Below are 14,137 nucleotides of genomic sequence, written 5' to 3' on the forward strand. Positions count from 1 at the left end.
GTACTGGGCTCAGGAAATTGAGAGATATATGGTGTCTGTATTTGCACTGGGCCGTGTTTGTACTGGGCTCAGGAAATTGAGAGATATATGGTGTCAAGCTGAATGTATTTGCTGGGCCCAGGACTGAGAAATGTGCCTGATTTCTTTCAGTATGACAGGGTCAATGCCCTCTGGTAATGGAGAGAGAAGTACCTTCTCTCCTATAGAGATGTGTGAATGTGGTCATTGTTACTTCATGATCATTTTCCCTATCTATCAACAGCTTCCCCCGCACTGATAAAGGAACAGTTGTAGCAATGGTTTTAATAATAATAATAGGTAGCATTGTTTGGATTCTTGCTAAATACTAGATAGTGTTTTAATGATTTGCATGGATAATTACATTTGATCCTTGCAACAAATCTATGTGATAGGTGTCATTATAAGCTCCATGCTATAGGTGAGGAAACTGAGGCTTGTACAGGTTAAACAACTTGCTCCAAATCATAGAGTATTAGCAGAGCCCAGAGAGAGCAGTGGAAGACACAATATTCAAATCCAGGCAGTTTGACTCGAGAACTAGAACTCCTGACCACTGCGTTATACTGCAAATCTTATAGGTTAAATTAATGATATCAGTATTGTAATTTGTGCATATTTGGGACTAAGTAAGTTTTTAGTAGGCTGACATTAAACCTATCTTTTATCATTTATACTGATTCTGTGGGAATTTTTTTTTTTCCAGGAGAATGACTCAGTTTATTTTTCTCAATTTGACACCCTATCTATCCCACTTTAGGCTCAAACACTGCACAGAGCTCCCACCTAACCTCGTAACAATCACATCCCTGGAAGGTGAAGGGGGTAAACCACAAAGTCAGAAACATTGGGAAAAGCCACGGTCACACGCACACCTCTCAAGGAAACAAACTACAAGAAAGGGCTCAGTCATTGTACACAGCAAGTGTGCAGTGGGCAGAGTTCTGTTCTTTTCACAGTGGCCAAATGCTTAAGTCCCTGGTTTCTTGGGATCAGTCATGGCCCAAGGTTAGTAAGAAGGCCAACAGTGTTGTGAGCAGGATTCAATTTCTACAGGGTCTTGGGTCATCATCCACCATGTGAAGGGGCTTCAGCAGGTTGGACATGATCAATACCCATGCAGATTAGGATCCTGACGCCCTTGCCAGAGCTCAGGCTGGGGCAGCTTTGGCCTCGTCTTCTAGCTCATCTAGGAAACGCTCCTGGGAAATCGAGTAGAAGGTTTAACCATAAATAGCTAACACCAGGGCCCCGATGCCTAGGCAGGTAACGATGTTCCGGGTCTGCCGCCGCGGTAGGACCTTCTGCCACTGGGCAAGCTGCGCCCGCCGCATGGAATACAGTTGCTCGGGTGTCTGCTTCTCCCGAGTCATGCCAATACGCTGAGCGAACGGGGCCTCTCCACGCTTAGCATCCAGAGGGTCACCAGCTCCCGAAGCCACCATATTGCCGCTCCTCCCTTCGCAGTGCCCTCTGTGGGAAAATTTGTGCTGAGTTTTAAACCATATGAAAAAGAGATTTTGGGGACACAATCCATTTATTAATTGGGGAATACCAGTATTTCCTTGAATCCTGGATTCAACATCTTAGGGAGAACATTGACAGACTGTGTTTTATTCTAGAAGGTATAGTGCAAGACCTGAAAACCATGTCATCTGAAAGACAAGTATAGGAGTTAGAAAAGTTTAATTTGGAAGAGAAAGGCATTTAAAATGAAACAAAATCTTCTCGTTGCTGAAATGATAAAACCATAAACTCTATATGATCTAAGGCCCCTGTTTGACTTCTCTTTCTAGGGAATCAGATTCAGTCTTCATTCACATTCTAATGACACCCAAATTTATATGTCTAGTTAAGACCAGACTTGTCAACTCAGTCCTCTGAAGCATCTCCACATCCCGTCTAATGTGCATGTCAAACTTAGTGTGGCCGGTGCTGAGCTCTTACTTGCCACCACAAACTAGTTGATGCAGACGTCCCCAGCCAGGTGATAGTGGCATCACCATCCTTGCAGTTGCTCAGACCAAAAACCTCACCATTACATTTCATTCTTCTCTCACTTTCTCCCTTTTGTTTTTATGTACTTTTACATAATATTTTCATGTATTTTTACATTTTTCCACATCCAGTCATCAGCTTATCCTGTTGGTTCTACTTTCACTCATCTCTTCCCACTGCCACTCAGACCTTCCCTCTAACTGTTCTCTCTCTGGATCACTCTTGGCACACAATGGTGATGCTGAAAGTTAAATTAGAATCTGTGACTATTCACTCTTCCATCTGCCTGGTCCAACCTCCTCCCGTCCCAGGTAGACTCAGGACTCCTGCCCTCCTGCCATTCAGGTCTGTAGTGAATGAAATAATGGATCTTCAACAATGTTCACACCGTAATCCCCAGAACCTCTGAAAATGTTACCTTACATGCAGAAGGGACTTTGTGGAACAGTTTAAAGTTAAGGACCTTGAGGTAAGGGAGATCTTCCTGGCTTATCCGGGTGGGCCCAGTGGAATCACATGAGTCCTTATAAGTGGAAGGGGAAAGCAGAAGAGTAGGTTAGAGAAATGTGACAAGGGAGGGGCATGAGCAACTGTTACTGGCCTTGGAGATGGAGAAAGGGGCTTATGATTCCAGGAATGTAGGCGGCTTGTAGGAGCTGGAAACAGCCAGCAAAAAAAGTGGGGGCCTCAGTCTCACAACTGCAGGGATCTTATTGCAGGAATCTGTTATCACCTAGAACCTCTGCAGTCACACAGCCCTGCCAGTACCTTGATTTGAACCCATGAGACTTGAACAGAGAAACCAACCAAGCCCATTGGACTTCTGATCTGTAGTACTGTGAGATAAGTGGGTATTGTGTTTATTACAGCAAGAATAGAAAACCATACAAGGTCTCTGCTCAAGTATTGTTTTACCATCAAGACCTCCCCCAAAATTATAGCCATACACTTACCCAGGCCCTCTCTGTCCCTATTACCCTGGTTTATTTTTCTCTGTAGCGCCAATATGCGTTAATTTGTGTGATTGTCTTTGCCCTACCCTCCACCCTCATTAAAATGTAAGTAAGCTCTGTTAGGGGTTTTTATCTGTGTTCATGGTTGTATCTCCAGTGACTAGCTCTGAACCTGGCCCGTGGTAGACTGTTAATACTTATAGAGAAGATGAGGGGAGTTAGCCTTTTGCTCCCTTTCCAGCCTCCTTCAGAGGTGTCTCTTCACTGCCTGGCTGTACCACAGTTAGCTGCTTCCAGCCTCTCACCTGCTGCTTCAGGGCTTTTGCACGTGCTCTGCCCACTGTGCTTGTCTCTCCTCTTTGCCTGCTTTCCCTGTAGTCTATTCTGAAGCATTAACTCTTTAGGAAAAACTTCCCAGGTCCCTGAGAGCAAATCCTGTCCTCTCTTATTAAAAACTGTTTCCAAGGCATATTCATTTGAGGGGAAAAAGCAGCATTTTATATTGAGTATAGCTCCAATAGCCTTTTTTTTTTTTTTTTTTTTTTTAGAGTTTGGTTCTCATAGTGTCGTCCAGGCTGGAGTGCAATGGCACAATCACAGCTCACCGCAGCCTCGAGCACTTGGGCTCAAGCGATCCTTCTGCCTTGCTGCCCGGGTAGCTGGGACTACAGGCACTCACCGTCATGCCTGTTTAATAGTTTTTTTCCTTTGGTAAAGACAGGGTCTCACTATGTTGCCCAGGCTGTTCTCAAAACTCCTGGGTTCAAGCGATCCTCCTGCATTCAAGCGATCCTCCCACTTTGGCCTTCCAAAGCACTGGGATTATAGACGTGAGGCACCACATCTGGCCCAGATAGCTTTTTAGACATCTGCTTTACAGCACACGTATAGTCCATTATAGCAAAGCCATAGTCTTAGCCTTCATGGTGCTTACAGAGAAGAGATTAAGTGATATAGTAATCAAAACAATTCATAATTATATCATGGTAGCTGCTACTTCCTTTGCTATTAATGCAGAGAATAGCAAAGTGCCTGGCACAAAGCTCAATAAATATCTGTGGAAATACATCAGTGAATTTCATAAGAACTTGATAGCTGTATTTTAAAAAGTCATCATTTATTACATTTATTCTAGTATAACTTTAGAAGACAGAAATGTGATTAAATATTTTTTCCTGATTGTGAGAATAGTATATACTCTAATGAAAATTTTAGATTACAGAGAAAATTACAATAATTCGTAATCCTTCCATTTGGGCATGATTTTGACTTTGTTGTACTTGTTTTCTTTCGATGCATATTTTATGTAGTCAATAGCACAGTGTGAATAAGTTATTTTATCCTGCTTTTTCATTAATACTGTATTACAAATACTTTCTTAAAACGGCATTGTAGGCTCCTCTTTTCCCTAAAAAAATTCTCCTAAAAAGTACAGGTTATTTGGGGCATATAGTACATATCTGTGTGAAATAGTCAATAGGATTATATTTGGTAATACTGAAAGTTAAATTAGAATCTGTGACTATACTTTATGTAATATGATTATGCCATTTAGATGCTGTCTTTAAGTAGAGGTATGGGAGACAGTGATGTCTGAAGTTTCAGCAGGCCCTGAAATGGAGGTGAGATTTTACTGAAAGGAGGATAGGACAGGAGTCCTGGGCCTGGAGAGGCTCACCTGTAAGCAGAGGTGAGCCAGGTCTGTGCAGGTGGTGCCCAGAGTGGAGAATTCAAGAACAAATTGCTTCTGATTTGCTCTTCCGGGACAGCTATGGAAACAAGGGTGTATTGATGGGTTGGAACAGATACTGGAGGATTTTGGAAGTAGGTGCAAGAGTTAGTATGATTTGTAGAAGGTACGGGCTTGTGATAAGGAGGTGCAATCTATAGCTAAGAAATTTTGAGAGAATAAAGATGGATTCTTTTGCTTCTCTATGTGACAAGCTATTTCAACTACAAATCCCTTCTTTGACTAGCCTGTAAAGAAGGCTGTCCTGAAATGCCCATGAAAACCATTGTCTGCTTTCTGCTGGAGACTTTGTCAACTTCTTCATAATTTACAATAATTATTTCTATTTCAGAATATCTTACAAAGCACCAAGACATTTATTATCCAACAAACTAGTACAGTAGACGTGGTTTTTGTCATTCTTATTTTATTGATGAAGATGCTATGACTCAAAGATATTTTGAGATTTGCCCAAATGTATATACCTTTCTTATTCTTCCTCACAACTTGCTTTGCAATAGTGGAGATAAAATTTATTTTTATTATTGCAAAGCAAGTTATGAGGAAGAATAAGAAAGGTATATAAAAGCTATATGATAGCAGCTATCTTCTAGAATGTTTCATTGAGTAACACAATGTGTGATTTTTATTGTCACAACTCAGGTAAGCAAAGAACCAGCAGTGTTCATATTTTATAGAAAATCTTAAGTCAAAGTTATATGATATTGAAACTAATGAAAAACTGTACAACCAGTCAGCACATATGACCTGATGTATTTGAGTGCATTTTTTCCCTCACACGGATTTAATTGGTTGTGTGTCATATTGATGCAGCTTAAGAGGAGAAGAAAAATGAAGACTTTTCATACTCAAATCATCACTCAAGGAGATGCAGGTAAAATTAGTACTAAGGTTTAGACTGAAAACCTGGAATCCTATAAATATCTGGAATCCTATAAATATCAGTGAACTCAAGAAAATTTTTTCTTTATGACCAGAAGGATTCAAAACATTTAGCAAGCATCATTCTAGGATGTCTGAAAGTAATATAGTGTGTGGAAAAAGTCCCAGCACTACGTAAACATGTAAAAGGAAAAGATAAAATGTGTCTGGAAACTTCCAGAATCAGAAGTTGTTTTAAAAGTTGCTGGTTTGTTTAAAGCACCATGATTCTAAATAACATATCTGTATCTCCGTTTCTTGATGTCGGTATCTTCGAAAACGTCCACTGTCCCTCCATTTTAAAAGCTGGATTTAGCTTCCTCTACCCATGTATTTGTCTCCTTTCAGCACTCAGTTTTCACTATGTATATGATTTTAATTTCATCAATTTTTTAAACTAATATTACAGTTTTTTCTATTGGTTACTTTGCAATTTGAACTTTTTTCTTTATTCACCAACTTTTAGCAGTATTCTCAGACTACCAATTATGCAAGAGGAGAAAATCTGCACCCCGTTCACTTTCTTTCACCCAGTCCCTCCGCAGTTCATCTTTTATCTTCTGCTTTGTATGCCATTTTATACTGACAGGGTTTTAGGATATTTACAATATGTTCTATAAAAATAATTGTCTTCTATGCTGTATAGATTGATTCCAAAACCTTAGCACCATAATTAATGTTTCCAGTATTATAATTATATATATGTGTGTGTACGTATATTTATTTATATTTTCACGGAATAATCAAGAAGTGTATTTGGAACTGCAGAGAAGAAAACGTTGCCTTATAAATTACTAAGTGTGTACTGCTCAGTGGGAAATATTTCAAGTGTTATGCCAAATGGACACTCTTTCCTTATTATTCTGTAACTGCACCAAATCATGTTACATTTAGTCTGCTTTATATTTGGACCTTTACATCGTACACAGTTTTGTTTATTTTTCTTGAAATTTTTAAGTACCTTTTTTTCTTGACACAGAAAGATAAATGTGAAAAAATAGATGTGATTAATACCAATTATAAGGTTTTAGTGATATAACTATCACTATAACCTTATAATTGGTATTAATCACATCTATTTTTTTTCCCACAAAGGCATTCTTCTTGGAGCGCTCTGGCTCTTGTTCTAATTTGAACACTGTTAAGACGGCAAAGCTACATTTTCGGATGTTTTTCTCCACTTGGTTTCTAGGTTCGGTCCACAGTCTTGGCTTCTTTTGTGAATTCCTTTTTTTTTTTTAATATTGAAAGAAGGTTCCTGGATGTGTACATAATAAACCATTTGTGCTCCTGCATGTCTGAAAATAACATTTTCCCTTGCCCTTGTTGGAAGATTTGACTAGACATGGAATTCTGCATTAAAGCTCATGCACTATCAAACTTTGAAGACATTTGGATCTAAAATTTTGAACAGGTTTTCTATGGATTTCTTTTGTTTCTCTGCGTGCCAAGCACCTTTGACTACAAATCTTTCTAGGGAGGAGAACAACAGAGCAGCCTGTGGGAAGATGCCTCCAAGTGGCCTAGAATCCCTTGTGTGCTTCCTGCTGGGCACTTCATCAGCCTTTTCTTCACTAGCAGTCTCTTGCTTCGGATTTATCTTTCCATCGGCAGTTCCACACCTTCAGTAAATTTTTCAAAAAAGATGTTTGGGTTATGTGTTTTTTGAGTTTTTCCGCAAACTGAGATTGACTTTTTGTTGTCTTTATACATGAATAATAATTTAGATGACTGTTAAATAATATTCTCATAAAACTCCATAGGCATTGCTCTACTTTTTCTGGCAATTAGCGTGTCAGAGAAAAAGTTTGGGGTCATCCTGATCTTTGTTTCTGCTTTTTGCACCTGTATATTACCTGTATATTTTGGTTATGCTGGTAATTAAAAACAAATTCTACGGTGGGTAGGTGTGAACATCCTTGTCTTGTTTTTCCCGGGGATATATAAACCCTTTTGATCTTTCCAGCTTAAGAAAGTTGAATTTCTTTTGTCTTTGATTTTTGCTCTTACTCTAATTTTTTTGTTCTTTCATCAGGGATTCTTCTCATTGTAGTGTGGATATTTATTCTCTGTCTTTCATCCATGATCTTCCTGATGTTCTTTTTGGTATCATGAATTTTCTTTCAAAAGCAGAATCATATCAATACACACACACTTATATTTAATCATGTTCAACTCTCACACAGGTATTCTGTTGTGGCAATTATGGTGAGTTCTTACCTAATATCAGTAGGTTCTTGGAAACTGCAACTGGAAGTGAAATGACATACAGCAGGTCCTTGAATCATGTCGTTTTGTTAAGACGTTGATGAGGAAAAAATTGATTTTGTTATATGTGCTTCAAGTCCCAGTTTCCAAAAACCTCTATCAGCAACATTAAGTGAGGGCTTACTCTATAGAGAGAATTATTTTTTGAAGTAGTGGTTTGTTTGTAGCAGCATGTCTTTTTCTTAAAAACTTTTTAAAATTTCTGAAATTTAGATATTTTTGAAATATGAGGAAAAAGCTTCTTCCCCCCTACCCAAAATAGTATGATTAAATTAGTAATTTCTCTTGCTTTATCAATGTGGCATCTTAAAATAGAGGAAACATGACTTAAGGCTCAGAATAGGAACAAATCAAATTTTTAGGTTAGTTTTTAAAAATGTAAATGTACTTAGAAATCAAATACCGTAATAATTCTTTACAATTAGAGGTTTTCTCATTTTTATACCCTCATAAAAACTGTGTGTGTTGTGAATTAATACCTTGCTAAGTACCTGAATTAATACCCTGCTGAGCACCTGACAATAGGCACACAAGAAGTGGCACCTTTAGAGATTCAACTTTTTATAGTAGAATAACTACCTTCTTTATTTTATTATCTTGACCGTTTATTCCTACTAAAGAAGGAGAATGTTGATTTCAAGCTTTGCTTTAATATTTGGTGCATCTTGTTCTGATGAACAAGTATTAAATATACATATATATGCATGTATATATATATATATATTTATGAAAAGTCATATTCTAAGCAGATAGTTGCCCTTCATGTATATTTCAGATTCCCAGCGTAACAATACACTGGCCTAAACTACTTGGAACCTTGGGCTTAAATCTTTATTTGTATATAGAACCCCGTCTGTATTTGGCAGGCACTTGAATTATTTATTAGATATCTTCAATCTGTTATAGAGAATACTTTTCCTTTTTTCTTTTTCTTTTTTTTTTTTGCTTTAGAAGTGATCAACTTTGTAATGTATAAGCTTCTGAAAGAGAGAGACCATTCAACCTGGAATATAAGTTAAGTCCTTCCTTAGCTTAAGTTTATTTTACTTATTAGATATATTCCTGAAAATTAGGGTATAAACCCATATTTTGAACTATTTTATCCTTGACTTCTAGTATAATTTCAGAGATGTTACCACAAAAGAAAAAAAGTTGGCTCTGACATGTAATAAAAACCACACTTGGGGATCAGATTCTTCCCTTTAAAGTAATGGCATTTGTTTTCGTTTTCAATTTGAATTCTATTGACTTAATAATGTCTCTAGAACTGTGGCAAAAATTTAGTCAAATGAACAGAATGATTTTTGTTTTGTTAAGCAAACCTAAATGGAATCCTTAATACATTTATTTAATTACATGCAGCTTCCCTTACTGTATACAGAGGGGATTTCTGGAAAACTCTGAGGAAAGATGTCTCTAGGAATAGAAAACCAAACAGGCGAGTCAGAGCCGGACGCAGTGGCATGGGCCTCTAATCCCACCTACTCGGGAAGCTGAGATGGGAAGATCACTTGAGCCCAGAAGTTTGAGTCCAGCTTGAGCAACATAACTAAGTAAATGAATACAATAAAAATAAACAGGTAGGTCAGGCTTATATATTATTTTATGTGAGACAGTTGGAATGGAAACTTATGCCACCATACATGCTTGTCAAAATACGCCCAATTAATTCTCATTTTAGCTGGCCACGGTGGCTCATGCCTGTAATCCCAGCACTTTGGGAAGCCAAGGCGGGCGGATCACGAGGTCAGGAGATTGAGACCATCCTGGCTAACATGGTGAAACCCCGTCTGTGCTAAAAATACAAAAAATTAGCCGAGTGTGGTGGCGGGTGCCTGTAATCCCAGCTACTCAGGAGGCTGAGGCAGGACAATGGCGTGAACCCAGGAGGCAGATGTTGCAGTGAGCCGAGATCGCACCACTGCACTCCAGCCTGGGCGACAGAGCAAGACTCCGTCTCAAAAAAAAAAGAAAAAATTCTCATTTTATGCACCAGATTGGCCAAAGTAGGACTGTGTTGACAAGAATGGACCAGACAGTCCTATTTGTAACAGTATAACTTAGTACATTGGAGGGGTGAAATCTGGCAACATTTTTGGTAATTTACATTTTGTTAATTTTACCTTGTTGGGTTCTAGATATTTTTATAGTCCTAAAAATATTCTTGAGCTTTGTTCTGGCATGTGGTTAAGTTACCCAGAAACAATTTGATCTCTTCAGACCTGGCTTTGAAGTGTTAAACTGGACTGAAACAACTCATTTTCCCTGCTTCTGACTCAAGAACCTTCAGGGTACTGTAACTAATGCCTCATGAATTATGAGGTTCTCTGCCCCGGCTTTTGGACACAGGCACCATTGCCTGTTGCATGTGAGCTCTGAGCCCTGCTCACTCTAATCCTTTTTGTATCCTTGGGTAGTTTACCCAATCTCACGTGCCGATCGGTTTTCACCTGAATACTTGAGGGAGGCCTCCTCAGCTGCAGGCATTCTCCCGGGGTGCAGCTCCCTGTTCTCCATACTCCCAGCTCCCTTTCCTTAACTCAGGGGACCACAGGGCTCTGCTGGGCGGAGTCCCCTTCCCTGGGCAGAGGCCTTCATAGCTGCTCTCTGGGCAGCAAGCTGAAGTTAATAGTAGGGCTCTCCTTGTTTGTTTCCTGTCTCTCACGGTCCTTCATTTCCCGATGTCCAATGTCCTGAGAGCCATTTTTCCCACATATTTTGTACACTTATTTAATTTGCCCAGTTTCAAGTGGGAGGCTACATCTCCTTCCTGTTACTCCATCTTGGCCAGAAGTGCCCTTGGTTTTCACCTTAAAGAATGTGGGAGATTTTTGTTGTTTGTTGTTGTTGTTGTTTTTTCAATAGGAGTGTAAACAGTCCTTGTCCACCCACAGCCAATCTGAAATTCCAGAGGCAGCACACTCAACTTTTTTTTCTTTTCTCTCTTTTTTTTTGTGATCTCTGCTCACTACAACATCCACCTCCTCTCGCCTCAAGCAATTCTCCTGCCTCAGCCTCCCAAGTAGCTGGGATTACAGGTGCACACCACCACACCGAGCTAATTTTTGTATTTTTAGTAGAGACAGGGTTTCATCATGTTGGCCAGGCTTGTCTTGAACTCCTGACCTCAAGTGATCCGCCCTCCTCAGCCCGCATAAAGGCTGACCTCTTGTCAGTCTTGTTCAGTGCTGAATCCCAGAGTCTAGAACAATTCCTGGGCTCCGTGGCTCGCAGGCCCTCAGTAAATATCAGTTGAATAAACAAACAGATGAATGGTGGATTCTGTGCTGAGTGCCTTTCCCGCACCATCTTGGAAGCTGTCACCTTACGAGGTGCGTAATCACTACGAGGAGTTTGCCTGCAGAGTCAAGCAAGGAAAGGGATTTCCAGGCAGCAGGGACAACATATGTAGGAATGTTGGAAAGACTTGACAAAAATGACCTGGCATGGTATTCAGGAAAATAGGATTTATTAATTTTTTTTTTTTTTTTTTTTTTGGAGACAGAGTTTCACTCTGTTGCCTAGTCGAGTTCAGTGGTGCGATCTTGGCTCACTGCAACCTCTGCCTCCCAGGTTCAAGCCGTTCTCCTGCTTTAGCCTCCCAAGCAGCTGGGTCTACAGGCGCACGCCACCACGCCCAGCTAATTTTTGTATTTTTAGTAGAAATGGGGTTTCACCATATTGGCCAGGCTGGTCTCGAACTCCTGACCTCATGATCCACCTGCCTTGGCCTCCCAAAGTGCTGAGATTACAGGCGTGAGCCATCGTGCCTTGCCAGATTTATTAAATTGACTCCGTTTCTTGCTTCACTTTGTCATGAATATCCTGATGAACAACTTCCTTTCCAAGATGTTTTCCCAGAATTTAGAAGAAGAAAGTCTCGATAGTGTTAGGCATATTGTGTGTTCTTTCCATTGTGATGTTATAAAATATAAGAATTAACGTTTATCACAAACTTTCCTGTGGATGTCTGTACGTCCACCCTCCCCCACTGCTCACTGTGAATTTAGTGCTTGTTAAGAGTAACTGTGGAATTTGGTAATGGAACCATCTGGTCAGTAGAAGAGATGACATTCCATGAAGCAGCCATTGTGTAATTTGTCTTACCCTGGCCTTCAAGGAGGGGCACTTTGAGGGGTGGGCGAGTAGGTAGAGGCTTGCCGAATTTTCAGCCTTCTCCCTGTTTTACAGATTCTGTAGCTAATGTGCCAATTAAGGTGGTGGTTTTGTGATAAAGCCTCAAACAATAAGACCCGGAACATAACCTCATTTATTTCATAAAGCTCAGCAGATGGAAACTACTTTCATTGCTACATGTTGTCCTGATTTCAATCTGGGACCTGATAGTAAAAAGGGGACTCTGTAGCCTATTAACCAAGCCCCCACGTTAAAGCTGTGCTTCTCTTGTTTGTTTTCTTGAGGTGTTTTCCTGATTCTATTTCTGGCAAGACATTTGAAGAAGAATAATTTTCTCTGGTGAATTAATAAACAGATTTTTTTTCCTAAAAAATAATATAAGAATATCTGAGAGTTTAAGCATATGCATATGGTTTCAGAAGAAAATATTTCTATTTGTTCACCAAAGGAAAGTCTTTATTCAGGGGTATTTCTTGAAAAACAAGATGTTAATATAAAATGTTGATTAAATTGTTAAAAATTTAACACTTAATAAAAAGAGATTTCTTAAACTGAGTCATGCAGCAGAAGATTTTGTTTCTGATTCAAAGAAGCACAAAAATGCAAACAGATTTTATGTTTGATGACATAATTTCTGGATTTCTAAAATAGTCATACTTACATATAAGACACAAATATAGAGCCATAGCAATCTCTTTTCATAATGAAGATGTGCGACCTTGTATCTCACATGCCAAATTTAAGTAGTTCTTATTTTTAGACTAAAAGTAAGAATGCTTTTAATGCTTTTTAGTGTCGTGTGATCGCTACAGTTTTGTATTTTTTTCAGAAGGGCGATTGAAATAGAAAATTAGGCTTATTAAGTAATTAAACAGTATTCCTTCATCTTAGTGTTTCTAAACTCTCACTTAGCAAAACAGGAGTCAAATACAAACTTTTGCAATGACAGCTTCTCTTTAGATCCTGCCAACCATCCCTCCCCATCCGACCTTAACATTGTATTTTCATGACCATTTCACAATATTTCTCATCCCTTGTTTCCAGTCTTGACCCACTGACCCAAGAATCAAGAAAATGTCATGTTAGTGCCTACTAATTAGTGCACCCAGAGAGCCTTTTCATCTGGCCTTTCAACCTTCTGGAGCTAGGAGAACAAGCTGTCACTTGTATCATGCAGGGAAAATGAGCCTTTACTACATTTTCCCTGTTTTGCAAACAGCAGAATAAGCCCAGCTGAGACTAGAGATGAATATTCAGGTTAGAAAGACATTAACCTAAAATGCTCTGCTGTTTGCATGATTGTCTTATAAAGACACAGTACTGCCTACATTGAAATGCCCATAGTGGAATGCCACATGCCTGAGCTTTTTACCAGAGTACTCCTCTTGCAATACTCTGGTAAAGAGTATTTTTTCAGTGCTATCATGTTCACTTGGTGAAATCATTTTATGCAAAAAATATTATTTTATTAAAAAATTAGGTAGTTGTTTAATGCATGTAAGTTTCCCTTGTTTTTAGGCAGGTTTTTGGAGAATGTCGCACTTTGTTAGTGAGCCTTTGGTTCGAGTGCTCATTAATCAGTGCTGTTGGGCCAGGGTCTCCTGAGCCTTCTGGGTTTTGGGGGATCAGCTACTGTAATTAAAGGGATGAAATATATCATGGTCACAAACTTACTACATCAGACAATTGAAGGTTTTGAACTAATATAATTACTCTTTTAAATTTTTTCCTCAGGTGTTTAAGATAGAAGTGCTAATGAATGGAAGAAAACATTTTGTTGAAAAGAGATACAGCGAATTTCATGCTTTGCACAAAAAGGTAACTTGTTTTTTTTTTCTCTTTTCTCTATGAGGCAGATGGTATAATGTTAATACTCCTTTCTGTGATTCCAAGAGCATTGATATTTCTTGTGTTTGTGTATGCATTTTCTTTTATCATGAAATAAATTTCTTTTTAGAATAAATTATTCAGTTCCTTAAAGGTATGCTTTCTGAATAGGTAGATTTTCTGTTAAGATTGTTTACATGTAAAAATCTGAGGCAGCAAGCTGTTTGCAGTATGTTGCATTCGATGTTACAGGTTCAGAAAGAAT

At 39.0% G+C, this 14,137-nt stretch overlaps 1 protein-coding gene and 1 pseudogene across 3 annotated transcripts in view; one reads left to right on the forward strand and one right to left on the reverse strand.

Moving 5' to 3' along the window:
* Positions 1 to 14,137, forward strand: part of SNX24 (sorting nexin 24) — a 189,652-nt gene that overhangs the window by 104,477 nt on the left and 71,038 nt on the right. For 2 of the 3 annotated variants that reach the window (XM_011963712.1, XM_011963711.1), the window contains exon 2: positions 13,780 to 13,863. In XM_011963712.1, the coding sequence (XP_011819102.1) occupies positions 13,780 to 13,863 (84 nt within the window). Of the gene's footprint in view, positions 1 to 10,897; positions 10,947 to 11,488; positions 11,491 to 13,779; positions 13,864 to 14,137 lie in introns of those variants that run through there. The other variant, XM_011963713.1, reaches the window with a different exon arrangement.
* Positions 1,143 to 1,463, reverse strand: LOC105527403 (annotated as a pseudogene).

Source organism: Colobus angolensis, unplaced genomic scaffold, assembly GCF_000951035.1.
Source record: "Colobus angolensis palliatus isolate OR3802 unplaced genomic scaffold, Cang.pa_1.0 Scaffold62, whole genome shotgun sequence".
Classification (NCBI taxonomy): domain Eukaryota; kingdom Metazoa; phylum Chordata; class Mammalia; order Primates; family Cercopithecidae; genus Colobus; species Colobus angolensis.